This window comes from Trypanosoma melophagium (assembly GCF_022059095.1).
Source record: "Trypanosoma melophagium isolate St. Kilda chromosome Unknown ctg30segment0, whole genome shotgun sequence".
NCBI lineage: Eukaryota > Euglenozoa > Kinetoplastea > Trypanosomatida > Trypanosomatidae > Trypanosoma > Trypanosoma melophagium.
This window is the reverse complement of record NW_027125163.1, coordinates 23,420-37,017: the sequence shown is the minus strand read 5'-3', so window position 1 is coordinate 37,017 and position 13,598 is coordinate 23,420. Positions and strand designations below refer to the sequence as shown.

Below are 13,598 nucleotides of genomic sequence, written 5' to 3'. Positions count from 1 at the left end.
TTACCTCGTTGAAAGACCTCATGAATGTATATTTTTTTCAATTTACTTTCTTTGCTGGATATATATGTGTTTTCCTCTTTATACTGTAAGTAGTCCTTTTTTTTCTAAATTCGAATTATGCCATATTCCGAGCATAGTTTTTTTTTGGCGTATATTGAATAAAAGGATAACTCACACATATGTAAACCATTTTTTTAAAAGAAAAACTGATTGAACTCTTGCTTCCTCGCTGTACTTTAAATTGCGATGCCATTCTTATTGTTCTTGGGGTTTGGATGGGTAATGTATTGACTAACACGAATGAAGAGTGCTATTTTTTTTTTTCTTTTCGGTTGCTTACGATGTTGAGTACATATTTTTTTGCTTGACATTCTTTTTTTTTTTCTTCAGTTGTGTTCTATGTGATATGTGGAGACTGACGCAACGTTATTTTTGCAGCTCTTCTCGGCTTATACTGGACTCCTCGTTGGTCTCTTTTCCCGCCGGAGTGGGTTGTGTAAACGTGTACCGTAACGCCGTTAGCAGTCGCGATGAGGGGCGAATTTGGGATGAGCTTAGTCTTGTACTGGAGAGAGAAGGACAGAAGGCATTCTCAGAGTTGTCATCCCCGCAAAATAAAATTGTAAAACACACGTATCTGGAAATGCACGGAGAGCAGCAGTTCACTGAGGTAAAGAGCTGGCAGCGGAAAGAAGTACGACGACTCCCTGGTCTCGTCTGGTCAGAGACGCTCATGTCGTTGTTGCGTTATCTGGCGCCCGTGCTTCTGGGTGTTATGCCAGACACGGCACGGGTAGTAGAGCACAATATCCCAGGTTACGAGATGCACACGGAGCACCCAACAGTCGGAAGCTGCTTCCTGTATCTATCATTACTCTCCGATACTGTGCTAACATTTGACGATGAGGCAACTGGGCGCACCGGTCAAGTGTTGCTACCACAACGATCAGTAATGTGCTGCTCAGGTGAACTGCGTTGGGGGTGGCGTTTCGGCGAGCAACCAACGAGGACGCACACTTTTGTTGGTCCATCAGGTATTCGGCGGGTGGTGGAGCCGGATGAGAGGCTTAGCGTGCAACTATGGAAGTTTACACCACAATTATTAGATACAAGGATGCTACAAGACCGTATAGAGCAGTCTCTTCGACATTTTGAAGAGAGAGTAAATAATGAAACATCAATTATACATGAAGCAAATCTTACATCTGAATTGGAGTTAAAGGAAGAAAGCTGTATATTGTCACGGGTGGACATTACTGCTATATCGTCTCGAGAAACAGCCGGGATGGGACCACTTGGTGGTGATTACGAGAATGGCGGAGGGCTACCATCGCTGCACAAGAGCAATTCAAAAACCACTATGGATACTATTGAAAAAGACTATGATAGATACAAAAAACAGTTTCATAACGTACATTCTGTTCTGAAGGAGATGAAAGCGCTACAGGATACCGGACAACCAATTAACGATATGTGGTTAAAGCAAAAAGTACTAGGTGGTCAGCAAGACGTTCGGCAAGACGCCAATGACGGTTTTGACGCGGGTGATGTGGAGGGAACGTGGGATCGTGTAGATGCGAAGGCACGTTTCTATAAGGCGCGACTAAAGGATATGGATTACGATGGTAGTGCCAGCCTTAACCGAACGATGCCCGATGTGACTGAAGATGCTCCACTTGACATGAAGAAAACGATACGGAAGATTGCTCCACTTGTAAAGGATGGAGAAAAAATCCTGGCAAACTTCCCTGGCAGACAGTAGTTCTGGAAGTTTGTGGAAAGGTATATATATATTATTATTCTTTTTTTTTCTGAGAAATATTATAGGTACTGCCAAGAAAAGTGTTCGTAGAAGCGGTGTAGCTGTGATCACCCCTAGTGCCGTATTTTGTAATGGATATATACATATATATATATATATATATATATATATATATATATATATTTGTTTTCCTTTTTATTTCTTTTCGTTTTTTTTTTAAATTACTATTATTATCTTCAGCTGGTACACGAATTCGCTGATGAGGAGTCGACTGCCCCGACGAAGATACAACGCTATCTCCATTTATCCTGTGTTGCTTTTACTGCTTTTACTGATGTATTTTGCAGTTTTACTACTATCCTATAGCAGGATTTCAAACGAGAAAGGTACGACTAATGGAGAGCCGGGACCTGGGGAAAGGGGTGAAGAAGAAAAGACTCTGCATAAAGATTACCAGCATCAATCCTTGTTGAAGGAAGATATGTTTCTTTTGAGAGCGCACCAAATCCTTAATGGTAGTCAAAGTATTGGCAAGCAGTTAGATATTCAATTGTTCGTCATATGGAGGAATGCGTACGTGCATCGAGAAGCGATTCTTCACGACATTGAGAAGAGTTTCTTGGTGCTGGATCTGGCCGAATTTGATTGGGGCAGTTCACCAAAGGAGTTTCAGCAGTTTCTGGATAACCTCTGGGTGTTGTATAGCGGTAAAGGAGGTTGGAGCAAGCATGGAATGGTAAAAAAAGTTAAGCAATGTGGTTTGGGAAAATTTATTGCTATTATTGTGGCTGATATGAACCCTCGCTATGCGGAGAAGCGGACGGCACATGGAACTGATACTGTTAATGTACTGATGCATAAAAAGAAGAATTTATACCGCAGATGGTCAGGAGGTGGATTCAGGGTACACGGGACATTCTCGATACAAGAGGCGAATCACGATATTCGTCTCTTGTTTCACAAGACTCTAGAGGGTGTACTACGGTCTGCAGTCAAGGGACGTGTATACAGCCATTCTCTTGTATCAATGTATCTCAATAGTCCTACACGCTTCACAACAAGACAAGTTGTATATGGTGCTAACAATAGTCGGATTGGTTTGCAGAAACAAGTTGAAGAAGAACAGGAGCAGCAGAAGCAACAAAATCATGGTACTTGGCGATGTGCATCGTTTCTTTTCGCATTGAGTTCATTCACACATGTTCGTGTGGCCGATTGGGAGACAAATACCGTCTTGTGGTCTAGGCAGAGTTCATCAGTTGGGCTACCACTCAAAGTGGAAGTAGAGGAGAGTATGGCGTGCACCGCGTGGCCAAAGAAGCTGTTTATATATGTGCCAACATTAGAAATGTGGGGTATGGTTGCATTGCTGCGTGTTGTACCATTGTCAGTGGAGACTGTGACCTTGGATAGCGATTTTACCATTGGGCTGGAGGGATCCCTGCGAGTATTGAAATTTAAGGTCTACAATTGACACCTCACTATCCATTAACACTGCTTGGATACGTATTTTCTTTTTGTAACATATGGAATCATTGGAAGACACCCAGAAGTGTGCAAGTGTTTGAGAGTCAAAATATACAAATCACCAAACGAATAACATGTACAATACTTTTTTGTTATTTCTGCATCTATCTTTTTGAATTTTTTTTTGTACTAAATCAAAAATTGAAATTACATTTATTATTTTTACTTTTTCCTATTTCTGATTTTTGTTTTTTAATGGTACATTTATTTATTTTATAAATGACTCTGGGGAAAGTGTTCTTATTTTCCACGTGGGATGAACTATTGTTCGACAGAGGAAGTGGCGTACTTAATAAATGTCAGTAGACTGAGTCCCGAGGTGACTGAGAATGAACGCAAAGGAGCGGACCTGCGATTTATTGAGTTTCACACCTCGGCGCTGAACATTGGTGATGTGTTAACACAGTTGGCGGTGTCATACGAGAATTTTGCATGTGGGCTGCGGTTGGCAGCAGCACTGGCACTTGAGTCGCTGGTGACACAGCATGGCTGGCGCGAGGGAAATAGATTTAGAGATAAGTTCAATGTACTTGGTATGCTGTTAGCATATCTGCGTTGTGATCTTACTATCACTGGTTCTGTGCCAGCAATTGAGGGACGAGTACATGCTTCACTATTATCTTCTTTCTGTCGAATTATCACCTTTGAGTACCCAGGAACACACTGGCAGTTATTCCTGGAGGAGTGTGTGAATGAGATAATAGGATGTGAAAGAGAGCGACATCAGCAAAGAAAGGAACAAATGTTACTGTATCACGAGGTTGTTCTTCGATTATCAGAGATGAGTAGTTCTAACAGGGTGTTATGGTGGCAATTGGCGAATGATGTTATCCGTCGTCTCTTGGAGGCTGCAGTTCTCCCTGGGGGAGGTGAACTGCAGGTATTTTGCCTTCGTGTAATCCTACATCTGATGAAGCGGCGACCACGTCTAGCTGAAGCTACGGAATCGGAACGACCAACTGATTCTTTTATCTTTTCAAGTTCTTTTCGTCTCTTCGTTGGGTGCAGTCTGGAAGAGCGATTGAAGACTTTTGAAAGAAGCGATATCTCTGATTTTATCGTCGAAGAATGTGGGTTACTGCTAGATATTGTTCAGAACTTGATTCACGATGCGGATTTTGCTTCCCTTGTCTTTCGTTCCGCCATTAATTTACTACAGTACTGTGAGTCTGTGTACATTGCTGCATCATATGATGTAATTAGGCCTCTAATCGTCTGTATTGATAGTGCTCTTGAGTGCTTGGCTGCCGTATTGCAGACCTTTGCAGAGGTCTCCTCACAAGTTAACATCAGCAAATTACTCTCAACACTTTTCTGTTACATGACACGCGCGACCACTACCACAACTACTGCTGTTGAGCGGGGTAGTGAGATGGCATTGCTGATGTTACTCCAAGATGACTACGTTGTACCGTTGGGATGCACCGGCGGTGACACCGCATCTAACGCCGGCGCTGTACTTGAACTATTAGTGGATGCAAGTCCAGAGGAGCAACTACCACTGCTGCTCAACTCGCTATGTAATTGTGTTGATGAACTACAACAAGGCACACATTCACCGCACTGGCGTGCCTGGATAACATCATTGCGCTGTCTTTGCCGCGTATGTGAAGAGAAGGAGGTGTCGCTAACAGATAGTCTGTCAGATGCAGCGGGTAAACTTTTGGAGCCACTAGCCGAGTTGCTGCATCAGTGCAATGATCTTGTGACTGCTGCAGAGCTCGTTGATCTTCTCGCTCTCTGTCTGGTGAGGACACCCCAGACGTCTATCTGCCGCGGATTCCTCTCCATCCTCGACACCGCCTTCAATGACGGGAGTACTACTACTAGTACTAGTAATACTAGCAGTAGTTCTATTGCGGAACCTGATGCGCCGGAGAGAGATGCATTGCGTGCTGTTATGCTCTACGCCGTTCACCGATTGCTCTCCAAGTGCTCTGGATCAAACACTGTCAGTGAGTTTTGCGATACGTCAGTGTGGCTGCAACGTGCACTCGTCCTTACATCGCGTGGGGGGCCGCTCGCAGTGTATGGCGGTGCCCATGCCGCATGCACACTAATGTGCGTCATATCAAGCTCTACACCACAGGAGGTTGCACTACTTCACATACAATTGCACTCATCACTGGTAATTGCCGCTATGGATAACGCTTGTCGGCATTGTGCGGCGGTGCCAGACGCTGCGTCACTCCTCACTGAGCTTTTGTGTTGCCTCTGCGAACATGTATCCGGTAGTTGCGCGTTGGCTACAGAATTAATTCATCTCGTCAAATCGTACTGTGGTCAGTCTAACACCCCTCATTATGCAGTGCTAATGCGCTGTCTTACAAACTACGTCTTACGCTTCTCAAAAGCTTGTGTGCAGAAAGAGTGTTGTAGACACTGTGCGGCGTCGTTACTACAACAATCTCTTCTTGCTGTGTTACATTTTGGGATAGTGGACGCACCGCATGATGAGGCTACGACACGTCTAGTGTCAACGAGTTTGGCAGCTGCAGTGTCGTGTGGCTATGCAGGAGGAATGTGCAAGCAGATTGGTCCTGCGCTCATGGAGGTTTTGCGTTCATCAGTACATGAGCGTCATGGCTGCACAACGATATCAACTATTGCTGCTGCAATGAGTGCGGTAGCCCTTGTATCTCCAACACTTCTTGATAGTGACATCACGGAGGCGTTGTCGCTTGTCTTTAGCAGTGTGGATCCTGCTGTTGCAAAGGGAATGAACTACCTCGGTTGCTGCCTTTTGTCTGCACTTTTTTGCATCCGCAGACCGCAGCAGCTGGGTATCATATCAGGTCTCACAACAGCGCAACCGTATAAAATGGTGTGGGGAACAATGTTTGGTATTTGGAGTTCTCTTGCACCCTTTGCGGATCACTTCACTGCGTTGTATTTCCTTGCAGCGTGGCATCGAATCCTCTGCTACGCTTTCGCAGCTCACGCAGATGGGGATGATATATTAGCGGTAGGTGTACAGAGCTGCAACGTGTATTGCTTGCCAAGCCTGCACGTGAAGTCTTTTCCAAGGAAACAGATGATGGGATGTAGCATTATACAGTGTATTGCAGTCGGACTTGTGCTAATGGTTCAAAAATGGCAACGGTTTTCAAAAACGAGATTATTGGATTCAGACATCTTATTATCACTATCTCTTACAAGACGATTCCAGTCACTCGCTTGTTGGGGCGTTCACAATGCTGGTATTGATAAGTTGGTTTCATTGAGCGTCACGGATGGTGCGCAGTTGCTGCTTCAAAGGATGTCAGAAGGTGGTTATGGAAATCAAGTGGATGCCGCTCTGCGTTTTGTGGGTGGGTCATGATGCCTTCCTATCATTAAATGCGTGTGTATCCCTCTATTCCTTAAAAAAAAGGAAAAAAAAAACGCAACAAGAAAAATAAAGAGTTTTGAATTGAGGTCTTACCTATCTTTTTTGTATTATCTCATTCGCCATTTCATTATCTTCATGTCCTGGTGTTTTTCTATTTTTTTATTATCTTTTTCGTATCTTTTCCATTCTCTCTCTCTCTCTCTTTTTTTTTTCCTGTTAAATATTATTGCGTTTGTCTTCTTTCCACCACTCGAACCTAACATACAACTACCACAAACGTCTACGCACACACAGTGTAGTCCGTAGAGTCGCAACACTACTCCAAAATGGTCCGCATGCACGGTAATGGCCACGGCAAAGCCGCCTCATCTCTCCCGTTCCGCCGCACCCCACCGTCGTGGCTGAAGATTGCCAGCCGCGATGTGGTCGAGACGGTCTGCAAGCTCGCCAAGAAGGGTCTCTCGCCCAGCAAGATCGGCATGCAGCTGCGAGACTCTATGGGTATCGCTCAGGTGAAGAACGTCACAGGTCGCAAGATCCTGCGTATTCTCAAGCACAAGGGAATGGCCCCGGAGATCCCAGAGGACCTCTACTGTCTCATCAAGCGCGCCACGGAGATGCGGAAGCACCTGGAACGCCACACAAAGGACAGGGACACAAAGTTCCGTCTCATTCTTGTTGAGTCCCGCATTCACCGCCTGGCTCGCTACTACAAGCGTGTGAAGCAGCTGCCACCCACGTGGAAGTATGAGTCCAGCACAGCGTCTGCTATGGTTGCGTAAAGGACAACACGTTGTTTCCTTTTTTCTTGTTTTTCGCTTATTTTGAATCTCCCCGGGTTTCATTCCTGCCGTGATTCATTAAAACGAAAAAAAATCAACACACATTGTGAGTCACTCCCTTCACAGTGCTTAAAATTGAGGAGTACAAGAAAATAATAACTGTTTTTTTATTACTTGACTTTGTTTTGTGTGTTTATTGATTTTCTTTTCTTCTTTTTTTATATTTTAAAAATACTTCTCTTTACTACTATGTATGCATGAGTATGCAGATTAATTGGGGCACCAGTAGGCAGAAAGTATCCAGGTCCATTAGTAAAAGCATATCACAAACATACATACAAGGTTATGCGACGAGCTGGTCTTTTTGCAGCGAGTGTTTTGCAGCGTGGTGGGAAGCAACAAAAAGAACAACAAAAACAGGAAAAACAGCTGCAGGATCCCAATTTACCGCTTGATGAGACGCGGAAGAGAGAACTTGAAGTAGAGGCGGTGGAGCGTGGTTTTATGCGACGTGACAACCCCGATGCGAAGGTGTACATGGAGACACACTTCACTCGACCGGAACGCATTAGCGGTGGTGTCCCGGTCTGCAATCTCCCGCCGGTCGAACGGGAGAAGACCGTGTTCGACGTGTACCAGCGGTCCACGCGTGATTTCACTTCTCAGGTAACGCCGTACGGCACGACAGGTGTTGGACTCGGTGCGGGTTTTGGTGCGAAGGAAGACAAGCGGCTAGGGTTTTTGCGTCCACGCAAACTGCAGCCGTTCGGAGGTGAGAGTAGTATTGTGCCTAAGTACGACGAAAACGGAATGCCTATTGACCCAACATTGCGCAAAGATCAACTGATGAAGAAGCGCCTTGAGTACATGAAGAGTTTCGAGGGAACGACAATGAGCCACCGTGAGCACTTTCTTCTTGTGGATCTTGATTTTGAGAAGGATGCGATGTTATTTGGCACTACTCGTGGTGAGTTTGAACGGAACGTGACTAAGCTGAAGCAAGTGATTAGTACGTACACTGCATGGGAACGAACTGACAATTTCTACTACTATGGAACTTTTTTGCTTAAAGCGCTCACAGCGTGGGTTCTGATGGAGTGTCTGCAGCAATATTACGAGCTAAAGCTGCTTGCTGGACACTACGACGATTTTGTAGAGGCAACTGAGGCGACGCTGGGCGGACTCGAGGCGGACTTCCACCGCGATCTCCGCCGGGCGCGCGAGGAACTGCAGTCGCACAAGCCGGACTTCCGCCCCATTGTGGAGGCCATACGCTGCGAAAAGCGACGTCTGCTAGACGCAAAAGCAATACAAACCGCCGAACAGAAGTTGGTGGAAAGAAACGGCAGCGATGGTAGCAGCAATAGTAATAATATTGGTAATAATAATAATAATAATAATAATAATAATAATAATAATAATAATAATAATATGATCGAGAGTGATGTTAATGGTAATGGGGGTAAGGAAAATGATCTTACCATAGCGATAGGGGGGGTTCTTAGTGCGAATAAATCAGGGAATGAACGCCAACCATATAAACAACAAGAACAAGGACAAAAAGAGAAGCAACATCAGAAGCAGCGGCAACAAAAACAAGAACAAGAGACTTTATCTGGAAATAGTTCCCATAGTGTTGTTTGCCACCCAATGGACACCACAAACGAACAGAGTTACTTGGCATCCCTCCAACGACGCGAAATGCATCACGAGATGAAGCGTCTACACGATATGGCAACATCAACAAAATCAGGCTCGTATAGTATGTTTTCTGCCCTTTGGCGAAAAATACGCGGAGTCGAAGGGGAAGGTACTGCTGTGGTGACCCCTCTTCAACAGGAAGACTTTGCCCGACTTTCATACGCCGCGAGCCCTACTAGTATTGATACACTTCGTTCTATACGCCGCATTTTGCTACCACGTAGCGAGGATTACATTCAGGTGGTACGCGAGGAGATGCTGGAGTACAGGAGAGAAAAGGAAACGAAGATTTTCCATCCAGATTGACATTTGCTTTCTTGTTTTTTTTTTCATTTTCATTTTACAGACAAGTGATTGCATTTTTGGACTTCATCTATGCGAGTCTTGCTGCAGCTGGTGCGCATGCATGGGTGGTTGGACTTTGTGGACTTGCACTCATCCCACTCTTTTCCTTTCTGGATTCTCACAGGTGTGTGTTCTTTTGTTTCTTTTGGTTTGTGTGTATATGTGTGCTCCTGTTCGCCACTTTGTTTTATTATTATCATTATTATTATTAACTTTTACACCACCGTGTCCTTTCTGTTACCACTTTTACTATTTGATATCATCCAAGTCATGTCGCATGTTTCCTTTTTTGTTCTCTTATTTTCTATTTTCATTCTTTTTTCCCCTTGCACGTGAAGATTTGTGCAGCAAGTGTTGGACTGGTAAGTCATGAGCTTTCAAGGTGGGGACCTCCCGACCCTTCCCTCGATTCTTGTGCAGACGTTTCCGCTAGAGGCGTACTTGCGGAACTTAAGTAATCAACTTCAAGATAAACTCAACGCTATCCAAGGCAACTTGGCCGTCCTGCAGGGAGATGTGAGAGCAGGTGCTACGTCCATTAGCCAAATGCGTGCTTTTCTGCGACAGCAAGCGCTGTCAACTCTTCAGGAAAAAATATCGGAGGCTGACATTACATTCCCGGAGGAATTCACCCTAGAGTCCTTGCTTCCTGAGTTTCTACGCGATGATGCGAGCTCAATTACTACTGCTTCTATTAGTCTTAGCGGAGCTCGTAATGCATCTTCAGAAGGCCTTCATGAAAGGCAGATGAGTGGATCCGTGCGAACGCTGCAGGGTCTTGTTGAGAAGATTAACAAAGACCGCGCGTATCGTCTCCGCAAAGAGGAGGATGAAGAGCGAAAGGCTCGGCAGCAGAACCTTGAGACACGCAAACGGCTTGAGTTAATGTGTTCGAGACTTGAGGAGTCACAGAGGCGGCATATGGAAGAGTTGGAACGCATCACCACGTGGTTGCGACCCGCGTCGTCTGAAGACGGGGATGAGGATGAGCAGGTGGAAGATGATGTTGTCGGCAACAAGGGGAATAATAACACCATCAATGAAGAGAACAAGGAAAAGAACAGAAGAATCCGTAGCAGCGCTGCAAGCCTGCGGCGGAGTGGTGAGATGACAAAGACACAGCGGGAACTACATGAGGCGATGCATAGTGCCCCACTATTCGTTGAATTCAGGCGATTGCTTCTGCGAGACCTCGCGGATAGATTGGCTGAAGCGAAGGACCAACAGTCCATGGCGCTAGGAAACACCATGGTGACGTTGCGAGAAGAAATGCACCGTGAGGTTTGTCGCAACAACAATAACAATATGAACAGCAATAACACTATCAGTATTACTAATAGCAATGACAACAATAACAACGTTGCAGTCTCAGGGGAGCCAGAGAGACGACTGAAGGGAATCGATCGCAATTATGTACAGCGTGGCGAGTTAGTTGCGACACTGAAGGAAAAGGCAGATAACCTTACAGTTTCGCAGAAGGCTGATGAGGCATACGTGCAAAACTTGGAGAAACGATTCCTCGAGCGCATTACTAATTTAGAGGAGCGGTTAGCAATTTACGAGGCTGAACGAAGGGAATTCCGCCGCATTTTACGGGCAGTAGTTGACACACAACAACGTAGGGACGGAAATAGCGGGAGTTGTAGTGCCTTTACTGCGGCTGGCCTCCGGTCACCAGTTCCATCACCTAGTCTTCTTGTGCTTGAGGAGGCCGTGGACCCGCGACGTGTGCGTGCGATTGAGTCGCCCGCCTCTGGCGAACCACAAAGGGTGTTGTGTATGCCATCAGGTCGCATGAAGAAGTCCTCTGCGAGAACGCCTTCTCCACTATCCACAAGACACCAGGAGAAAAGAAAACAGAAGGATCTTCAAGAACAACAGCAGCAGCAACATCATCAACAACAACGAGAGAAACAGCAGGAACTTGTTTGGGATGTAGGAGGAGAGGGTCTGAGATCTCCTCAGGTGGCGGTCGGCCTGACGGTAAATCAGGAAGCGTACGCCAATTACGTGACGGGTGAACTGAATCGTCGTGCTGTTGAAGCACTTCCCCCCTTGCCGTATGAGCGGAACCGTCACTAAATTCTTCTTTTATGGCTATATATGGGCCTTTATGTATAGGGTTAAGACATGCTTTCTTTTTTTTCATATTTTAGTTTATCATTTCTGCCTATGTGTTTTATATCCAACGTATTGCCGTATGGAACCACATTTTCCCATTTGAGTTGCAGTATATTTTGACTGCCTATTTGTGTTGTTTTCGTTAATTAATGTTTTTTTTTTCCTTTCTAAACCCATACTGAATTCTTTTTTTTTTGTTTTGCTCTTTATTTATTTATTTATTTATTTTATTCAGGGGGGATGCGGCTTCTTTTTAAAGCACTTCTTTTTGTAGTGATTCTACTGCAACTTTGCTGGCATCCACAACGTGCCGCTTGTCAAGCTGATGTTCATATCATCAACCTAACTCTTGTGACTTTTGGATGGCCAGAAACGGAGGAGGAGTTAGCCAAACTTGATAAAGTCGTTGGCTCTGTTGTTTGCCCACTTTTTTCTAGTAGTGATGGTACTTCTAGTGCTATGAATATGGGTCTCTGTAGTAGCTTCCTCAGGGAAGTAAAGCAGGATCGCATCGCCTTACATGTGCGAGCGGAGACCTCTTCTTTTGCAGAGTCGTATGCGGCGAGCCGTACTTCTCTCGCATGGCTGGATGGTAACACTAATGAGTTACTTGATACAGTCACAAAGGCAGTCTCAGAGGCGTTAGGCTCAAAACTTGTGGTACCAACACAGTTGGATGGGACGTATATAGTGCCGTGTCGTGGTACCAACAGTACTAGGGAGGTTTTGCCGCTTTGTTCATCGTCTAATAACTGTATGGCGTCTATTGTGGTGGAAGGACTTGAGGGTAGTGTGACAGATATATTCTGTAGCTATGTACCAACTCCGTGCGAAAGACACGTGGTATCAAGCACACTTACGAATGGGGAGATAATGATTAACATTAAAGATGTAAATAATGCACTTGAAATTGTGCTCCAGTTTACAGGGGCAGTGCGTAACTCGACTGTGCATGCCACTCGTGTTCAACTTTACTCACATGGACGTTTGGCGCAGCTGTACGCTAAAAATGAAAACCAGCTCTACGCTAGACCCATCAAAATGGTACCTCATTGTTCTGCTATGACTGCGCTTTGGATGTTTTCTCTGATTGGTATTGTATTTATTTTGCTTATATTGTCTCGCTATGTCTGGTGGAAGGGACGTCACACTGCAAAAAAGAAGGAGCGAAAAATTATTATTGAGGAGGAAATGCGAGCTCAAGGCTTTGACCCATCTCTTGCCAATACAGGAAATAGATTTGATCAACGTTTTATGGGTGACGGAAACGAATATGCGCAGAATTATTTTACACAAGGAAAGGAACAGCAATACTATGAAGGTTATGACCAAGGAGTAGGAGGAGAAGAAGCAGAAGCAGGAGCAGAGGCAGCAGCCAATGCGTATGGATACACGCAGGAGGATTATGCTATTAAGCAGAATGACCAGCTGCAGTATGGGGAATATGATCAGATGAATACACCTAATGGGTACGGTGATATGAAGGAACAGTATTCTGCTGGGCAAGGTGAAGAAGAATATGAAGCTTATGATCAAGGAGAAGGGGGAGCAACGACCTCCGCAGAAGCCGATGCGTATGGGTACACACAGGAGGATTATGCTAATGATCAATACGAAGAACAGCAATATGAAGGATATGAGCAAGAAATGTATAATGACGCTGAGTACCCAGCTGATGCCGATGAATTCGTAGATCCTGGCGTCATAGCAATAGAAGGTGACGAAGCTGCATATGTTGAGGATAACGGAGATGAGGTGACAAATCCTCAGAGTGAAAATAGCGTTGGTAACCAACATGTTTCATCATAGATAAGTGGAAGGTACAGGTAGATAGATGTGTTGGGTTTCTCGGACTTGTTCGTGCATTTTTTTTTATTTTTGTTTCTATATATTTTTTTGTTATTTGAATTCTATTTTTGTTTTTGCGATTTTACGTTTCTTGTACGTTAACCTAGAGAAGAAAAAAAGAAGAGAAATGCTATGGCAAACTCCGTACTCATGTTTCGATATTGCTGTTATGTTTTCGTTG

At 44.8% G+C, this 13,598-nt stretch overlaps 7 protein-coding genes across 7 annotated transcripts; all 7 read left to right on the top strand.

Moving 5' to 3' along the window:
- Positions 1-406: 406 nt before the first annotated feature.
- LSM04_003107 (uncharacterized protein) lies at positions 407-1,762 on the top strand (the record flags this gene model as incomplete). Its single annotated transcript, XM_067333619.1, has 1 exon — positions 407-1,762. One exon carries the CDS (start codon positions 407-409, stop codon positions 1,760-1,762), a length of 1,356 nt encoding a protein of 451 aa, XP_067189430.1.
- Positions 1,763-2,021: 259 nt separating this feature from the next.
- Positions 2,022-3,236, top strand: LSM04_006483 (uncharacterized protein; the record flags this gene model as incomplete). Its single annotated transcript, XM_067333618.1, has 1 exon — positions 2,022-3,236. One exon carries the CDS (start codon positions 2,022-2,024, stop codon positions 3,234-3,236), a length of 1,215 nt encoding a protein of 404 aa, XP_067189504.1.
- Positions 3,237-3,545: 309 nt separating this feature from the next.
- On the top strand, positions 3,546-6,611 carry LSM04_009654 (uncharacterized protein; the record flags this gene model as incomplete). The annotated part of the gene is made up of 1 exon (XM_067333617.1): positions 3,546-6,611. One exon carries the CDS (start codon positions 3,546-3,548, stop codon positions 6,609-6,611), a length of 3,066 nt encoding a protein of 1,021 aa, XP_067189552.1.
- Positions 6,612-6,946: 335 nt separating this feature from the next.
- LSM04_002304 (Ribosomal protein S13/S15) lies at positions 6,947-7,402 on the top strand (the record flags this gene model as incomplete). The annotated part of the gene is made up of 1 exon (XM_067333615.1): positions 6,947-7,402. One exon carries the CDS (start codon positions 6,947-6,949, stop codon positions 7,400-7,402), a length of 456 nt encoding a protein of 151 aa, XP_067189410.1.
- A 345-nt stretch (positions 7,403-7,747) lies between these two features.
- Positions 7,748-9,409, top strand: LSM04_003781 (uncharacterized protein; the record flags this gene model as incomplete). The annotated part of the gene is made up of 1 exon (XM_067333614.1): positions 7,748-9,409. One exon carries the CDS (start codon positions 7,748-7,750, stop codon positions 9,407-9,409), a length of 1,662 nt encoding a protein of 553 aa, XP_067189443.1.
- A 408-nt stretch (positions 9,410-9,817) lies between these two features.
- On the top strand, positions 9,818-11,530 carry LSM04_005676 (uncharacterized protein; the record flags this gene model as incomplete). The annotated part of the gene is made up of 1 exon (XM_067333613.1): positions 9,818-11,530. One exon carries the CDS (start codon positions 9,818-9,820, stop codon positions 11,528-11,530), a length of 1,713 nt encoding a protein of 570 aa, XP_067189489.1.
- Positions 11,531-11,809: 279 nt separating this feature from the next.
- LSM04_000005 (uncharacterized protein) lies at positions 11,810-13,378 on the top strand (the record flags this gene model as incomplete). The annotated part of the gene is made up of 1 exon (XM_067333612.1): positions 11,810-13,378. The coding sequence occupies one exon, from the start codon at positions 11,810-11,812 to the stop codon at positions 13,376-13,378; it is 1,569 nt and encodes a 522-aa protein (XP_067189370.1).
- Between the last annotated feature and the right edge of the window lie 220 nt (positions 13,379-13,598).